General features: G+C 40.7%; 1 protein-coding gene across 1 annotated transcript in view; it reads right to left on the bottom strand.

The window, feature by feature from the left end:
- Window positions 1–871: 871 nt before the first annotated feature.
- Window positions 872–7,316, bottom strand: part of LOC141439431 (DNA-directed RNA polymerase, mitochondrial-like) — a 13,543-nt gene continuing 7,098 nt past the window's right edge. The window contains exons 2-7 of the mRNA XM_074103716.1: window positions 5,974–6,088; window positions 3,865–3,994; window positions 2,860–2,982; window positions 2,034–2,205; window positions 1,464–1,555; window positions 872–995 (exon numbers count right to left, since the gene is read on the bottom strand). Coding sequence (XP_073959817.1) covers window positions 872–995; window positions 1,464–1,555; window positions 2,034–2,205; window positions 2,860–2,982; window positions 3,865–3,994; window positions 5,974–6,088 — 756 coding nt within the window. The remainder of the gene's footprint in view (window positions 996–1,463; window positions 1,556–2,033; window positions 2,206–2,859; window positions 2,983–3,864; window positions 3,995–5,973; window positions 6,089–7,316) is intronic.

The following is a 7,316-nucleotide window of genomic DNA, read 5'->3' as shown; positions in this document are numbered from 1 at the left end:
AATTCATGTGCGGAATTACATTTAAATTTACCACGAGCTTTGCGGTGAAGGAAAACATCGTGAGGAAACCTGCACAAAACAGCAGAGCGTATTCAATGGTGCGTGCGAAGTTCCCAACCACACTGGGGCCCGCGTGGGAACTATGGCCCAAGCCCTCTTGTTCTTTGGATGGAAGGCCTGTGTCCCAGCAGTGGGACGTATATAGGCTGGGATTGATGATGATGAGGTATCCAAACTTTAGGCCTTAGGTTGGCAACAAATTGCCAATCCACTGTGTTGCAGGTTGTCTATGGGCGGTGTGATCTGCTCATCAGGAGACCCACTTGCTCGTTTGCCATCCAGTCAAATAAAAAATAAACTTCTGCAAACGGATCAGTTTATTAATAGAAACTATCTGGATAATTTGCAAATTTTTTTCATACGTAAGTTCACAGACATTGTTAAAAAGATCAAATTGTAAAAGTTACACATGACAGAGGCACAAAAAATATTATTTTTTTCCAAATATTGCTCTGGATAGGGAGATGTGAAGTCAATACCTAATAATAAAATAAAATTTTTTTTTTTTGCTAAAATATGTACATTTAGTTACGGACTCAAAAAAAGCGCCATAAAATGAGAACTTATTAATTACTTACCTCAATCTGATTATCATTTAACAGTAAGAGTTACCTCCTCCCCCTCGGACACCTCTGATAAATTAACTTCATTTGACCTGTTGAATGTTCCCTTAAATTGACGGAAATCAAAATAACACGTGTATAAACAGGGCCTAAACATAAAGCTGATTTTAGACACACAATCGCCTTACTAATTCAATCCTCTCCAAAAAACAAGTGGAGTCAGTACCAGTATTAATTCGTTTGCCTAACTAAAGAAGTAGACGGAAGTCGAGAACGCTGTCCAGTTGAAAGTCGCCTTGCCTGGGACTCTCTTGAGTAAACTGTTGACGCGTCGCTTGTTCGGAGCGCCTGCGCCGTTGTTCTTCGAGTTCACTGAAACATTTTTTTTTATTTTCAAACTGACCAAATTGTTACCAAATTTCAACATTATACCAAATTGTTAAGTTTCTCTTAGTAAAATGAAAAAAAAAAGTGAATTGTTGAACTTGTAATTTGTGGTACAGGGGCAGGTGAGTACGAAGATGTAGGTCACTTGTTCAATAACAAACAACAGTCAATACCCTTAAATCAGATATATAAATATCGGCAAAACAGACAACAGAAGTGAAAATTGGTTCCAAATGGCTATAAGGCCGACATCATGCTGACATGCGACATAAATTGGGTGGTACAATTTCGTGACAACTTGTCTTTGTTTCAGTCTTTTGACTTTGACTTAAAGAAACGTCAAAAAACTAGGTATTTCTCTTTAATATTATTTTCGAGAAATTTTTCAATAAGTTTTTTCCAATATATTTTTTTACATTTTCGCGGAAAAATGTTAAAAAAGCAAAGAGTTACCTTTCATCGTAGCTGTATCGTTTGACGAGAAAGTCTGAGAGATCTTCGAGTATCGGTTGCGAGTGGAGAGCTACAAACTGCTCGCGGCAAATCTGTAACACAATTATTTTTCATAAAACACCAAAATCATATTAATCACATACTTATACTCGTACTTATGTTACCAAAACAGTGTCAAGATTAAAAGCAAATGAGGATTTAGGTGTTTAATTTGGAGTTGCATTTGATTTTATCGTAGAGCAAGAGCCCGTGACAGCCAGACCTTCGTTATTTTACAAAAGCTGATTTTTTTAAATATATATACGTTCCTAACATAGTTGAGAACGATCCTCAAACTATGAAATTTGTGTAGTGGTGGCTTTGGCAGATATTAAGTAGTAAAGGCCATAAAATTGCACCTCAAATTCGTTGCAGTATAAAACAAACGGTCTGGTTAGCGTGTCACCGGGTTCATAACGGGCACGGAGCAGGGGTGCGTCTTGTAGCAGTCGTGCTCGTTGTGGAACGAATCTGGCTAGTGGATGAAGTATATATAGTGTAGTATAGGTCAAGTGATGCAGTGTGTGGCACCTGGTTCATTGCGGGCACGGCGCACGGGTGCGTCCAGTAGCAGTCGTGCACGGAGACGAAGGCCAGCGGCGCGGCCTGGCAGTGCAGCGCCGTCAGCATCATGTGCGACGAGTCCAGCGAATGGATGAAGTTCGGAGGAAACGCGTTGCGCTGTTTCATTGTGCACGGACGCCTGCGCAAACGTTGTTTTTATTATTATTATTAAAATTATTGAGGGAGGCAAGCGAGCATGCGGGTCATCTAATGGGCAATGATCACCACTGCCCACGAGTACAGTCAAGGAATTTAATTCATGGGCCACCATGGAACGTTTTCAAAGGAAAAGTCATTACGACTCGTTAATTAATGCGATGTCACTATGACGTTTACTGTGAAATGGTTCCATGGTGACTACTGAATGACCGTACCTTCAACTCAAGGAGTCATTGTTCTAAATATATAATAAATAAATAAATAATTAATACCAGCACATTTTGCTGTCCGTACTTGCATTGTTATCCAATCTACATAATGCATGTAAGTATTTCAAAATTAACTTTCAAGATTTTTTTTAGCCGGCGAGAATCCGGCCCTCCCTTTCTAATTGTCCATAATTGATTTTTCCCGACTGCACGCCCCCATTTCCTATAAAGCACCTCATGTATTTAAAAACTAAAAACAAGTAAACAAAAGCAAGGACACATAGTGTCTTTGTCCCTTAAGGCGACTCAACTCCCACAAAAAACTTGCAAGATTAAACGTAAAAAAAAACAACAAACGAGGTAAGCTAAATAAAAGTCCTACAACAAAACGAAAATAGGAACTAAGTTTAGTATAGTATACTGACTGTTGGCTGTCGAGCGCCGTGCGGCTGGGCGGAGCCTGTGCGCGGCGGTAGTAGGGCTGCACCACGGGCAGCCCCAGCGGCGTCACCCACTCCACGCTCTCGCCGCACACGCCCGATATCAGCCTGCAAACAAACAACCCTATTTACCAGCCCGGATAATACCGACATGGAAATACCGCCCTAATTTTTTGTGTACACGCCCATAGAAACATATCTCTGTTTGACATGAGTTTGTATGGGCGTATACACGAAAAATCGGGTCGGTATTATCCGGGCCGGTAAATAGTGTCACCCCTCTGGAGGTTCCATGCAGGACCAGTTTGACTTTTGGACAACTTATATTAATTCATTTCATCAACCAGTTATAAATAGTTATAATTATTTGACATAACCATGATGATATTTACCAATCAGAATCTTTTCTTTTCCCTCAAAGGGTCACACAGCATCTCTCAAAAAGGTTAGACAGCTTCCTTCAAAAGGTTAGGCAACTTCGTTCAAAAGGTTAGACAGCTTCCTTCAAAAGGTTGGGCAACTTCCTTCAAAGGGTTAGGCAGTTTCCCTAATGGGTGGCAGCCCTTCAAAAGGTTGGGCAACTTCCTTCAAAGGGTTAGGCAGTTTCCCTAATGGGTTAGGCAGCTTCCCTCAAAAGGTTAGACAGCTTCCTTCAAAAGGTTAAACATCTTCCCTTCAAAAGGTGGGCAGCTTCCTTCAAAGGGTTAGGCAGTTTCCCTAATGGGTTAGGCAGCTTCCCTCAAAAGGTTAGACAGCTTCCTTCAAAAGGTTAAACATCTTCCCTTCAAAAGGTTGGGGCAGCTTCCTTGGGTAAGACAGCTTCCTCGAAGGGTTAGGCAGCTTCCCTCAAAAGGTTAGACAGCTTCCTTCAAAGGGTAAGGCACGTTTCCCTAATGAGTTAGGCAGCTTCCCTCAAAAAGGTTAAACAGCTTTAGTTTGAAGCATTTTTTTGGTGCATATAAAAACAAATGGATTGATCGTAGTACATACTTGGCGCAGTCGGTGAACCAGTCCTGGATGAGTTTGGTGGAGGTGAACATGGAGCGCAGACTCTCAAACGTCTTGCTGGTCAGATACTGCGAGCTCGCCCACACTTGATCCTTCGGGAACTCCTCGATATCTGCTCAAAATACATACAAATCAACTACAACCCTTTAACCTTGCTACTTCGGATACAGTGGATGCGGAGAAGTGATCGAAGTGAAGCAAGGTATATAGAAAGAGAATTTAGTAAAGTAAGCAATGGGCGGCCTTATCGTTTCAGAGCGATCTTTTCCAGGCTACCTTTACAAAAGACAAAAGTTAAGAATAGGAACAGAGGGGGCTACTATGAAATTTGAAAAACCGAAGTTATATCGTACCGTCCCTCTCACTCCTGTATTAAATAATATTAGCGTCAGCGGGACGGCAAGATGTGATGTTCGAATTTTGCATTTTTCGTAGTATAGGGCCTGGTCAATTCACAAGAGTTGGCACGAACGAATTGAACGATGGAAATGTTATTGTGTTAGTGCCGTTCTTATACAGGTACCTCTAATATTTTGTAATAAAGTATGTCATACTTCTTTTAACATGATTGGCACTTATTGAATCAACCTGTACTTAATTATTCACGTACATACAATGGCGTGCATTGGGTCGATTCTGGGGTAGGCAGTTGGTATACTTCGTTTCTTTTAGTATTAGAAAAAGGGTAAACAATCTTGACGAGTTTAGTTATTGAAAAACGTTAAAAAAAAAACAGTAACTATTACTTATAATACCAAACTAATGTAAATGATCATTCATATGTATGTCTTTTCTAATTTTTCAAAAAAACCCATCTTTCTAATGCAAAAAAAACGTAGTATAGTTTGCGCCGCAGCAGCGCGTCATCAGCACTGGCGTTGCCTACCCCGCTGCCTTTTGTCAAAAATGACAAGATGAAGCACGTCAAAGTTCGGGAGTGGGGACCCGTGACATCACTCCATAGTAAAGTGTACAGTCGGTGCCCTAATGTAAGTATCCACTTTTCTAGAAAGAAAGAAAGAATGATTTATTTGCTTAGAATACGTAAATACAGATGTTATTACCACATGAATTGAACCAGTATTCAGTCGACGAATCAACAATCAAATTGATAAAAAAAACACCTACCTACCTATACATTCACAATATTATGAGAAAATTAATAAGTGATTAAACGAGCTTCACAAGTGAAGTTCTATCATTATTATATGACTCGCTTCATTCGAAGATATAATTAATACCAGGTAGTCCCTTAATCCTACAGGCAACATCGCACGAATTTAAAGATATGTTTTGACTAGCAATATTTAAAACGATTTCCGGTTCCGCCCTTCCTGGGCGGAATACCGCCTTGTTGTCTCATTTTTCAGAGATTCGAGCAAAACTTTATATTGGGCAGATTTAGGGGTGGGTGGGTAATTATATCTTCGAATGAAGCGAGTCATATAATAATGATAGAACTTCACTGTGAAGCTCGTTTAATCACTTATTATATTTCCCTCGCTTCATTCTTCGATATAATTAATTACCAGGTAGACTTTCAGAGTAGAAAGTTTTGCCAAGCAAACCATGACTTATTTGGAAGCTTGCTTTATTGTTGATTCATTTTATTAATGATATAACTATCTTTAATCATCATCATCATCATCCCAGCCTATATACGTCCCACTGCTGGGCACAGGCCTCCTCTCAGAAAAAGAGGGCTTGGGCCATAGTTCCCACGCGGGCCCCAGTTGCGGATTGGAACTTCACACGCGAACCATTGAATTGCTTCGCAGGTTTGTGCAGGTTTCCTCACGATGTTTTTCCTTCACCGCAAGAGCTCGTGTAAATTGTCAAATGTAATTCCGCACATGAATTTCGAAAACTCAGAGGTGCGGAGCCGGGGTTTGAACCCACGATCTGCTTGAGAGGCGATAGGTCAAACCACTAGGCCACCACGGCTTCATATCACTATCTTTAATAATTGAGACTTAATCTTAACTTACTGATTTAATGATTACAAACACACGGATCTTGCAAATTGGCCTTCATCAACAATTATAGGTTGGTCATAGAAACGAGCAAAGGTATTAGACGAGCTCGTCCAACCGGCTGTTTTTCGTATGGTCTCTAGGTTGACGCCGGCGGCGGCGTGGCGCGTGCTGTTCGCGGCGAACACGGCCGCGTCGACGCCGCTGTCTGCCACCCAGTGGTGGTGGCAGCTCTGTGAGGCTTTTTATGTGTCAGCAAAAGGTTTCCTGTCCTATCAGCTCTTATATTTTCTGTTAAAAATATATAGTCCTTCAGAGCTGTAGCAGGACAAATGACCATATTTTCTACAAAACGTGGTAAACAGAGTACGGGTTGTTCTCGATTAGCTGCTGATGTTTTTATGATGTCCGTTATAGTTATCCTGACGCCGCTCTCCAATATCGTAACGTTTTCTTTCTTAATCAAAGACAGTGTTTTGTTTGTATTCTGTGCCCTGTGCATAGGGCCAGTAACATTACTAATTTCTTTGATAGTTTTTCTAAAGACAATGTTGTATTTGGGAACCAATAAGAAATGTGATTTAATACTAGCTGAGGGTCCCAGGTATGAGAATGCTTAGGTTTGCTGGGCCTTAACTTATATGCCTCTTTAAGGAGGCGCTTGACGCGTTCGTCTGAACCCAACGGGTTACCTGAGAGTAACGATATTACAGAGCGATGACTATTAAGTAAGGCTGCCGTAAGGGCAACCTTTCGTAAATTGTTCCGTTTAAAAAGACAGTACTGATGAATTTGGTGGTTGAAAAGGATTTGAACCATTTGCGTCACAGAATTGCCACCAGAGTTTGAAAGAGACGTTGTATTGTTTTACCGTACGGTTCAGATTGAGAATATCTTAAACTAAATTTTTTGTTGGTAACCAAAGTTGAGAAGGCCAATATGGAAAAACTAAGATTCCGTTTGCTTCCTCATCGCATATTTTTCTTAAACACTTCAAAATTAGTGAAAAAGGTGGGAACGCATAAAAAAACAATGATTTCCGATTAATAGTAAACGCGTCCACCTTCACCGCGTCGGGATCCGGTTTCCACAACACGAAATTTTTTGCATTTGGCATTGGTGCGGAATGCGAATAGGTCAATGTCGGGTTGGCCTAAGTATTGTGTTATGGAATGGAAAGCACTGTCGGACAATTCCCATTCCGTGTCAGCATTTACAATTCTCGATTCAACGTCTGCCCTGTTATGCTTTGTATTAACGTATGAGGCATACAACAAAATATTCCTTTTCTCGCACCATTGCCAAATTTCTTTAGATAAGTCGGTAGATGTGGGAACTGGATGCCTCCCATTCGATTTATATAGCTTATTGTGGTCGTGTTGTCGACGCGCAATAGTATTGAACAGTTGGTTTCTTCCCGAACTAAGCGTCTTTAATCCTAAGAACACGATAGTAGTTCTA

The sequence above is a fragment of the Choristoneura fumiferana genome, chromosome 20 (genome assembly GCF_025370935.1).
Source record: "Choristoneura fumiferana chromosome 20, NRCan_CFum_1, whole genome shotgun sequence".
NCBI classification, from domain to species: domain Eukaryota; kingdom Metazoa; phylum Arthropoda; class Insecta; order Lepidoptera; family Tortricidae; genus Choristoneura; species Choristoneura fumiferana.
Note: the sequence above shows the minus strand (reverse complement) of the source record. Positions and strands in the feature narration are given on the sequence as shown.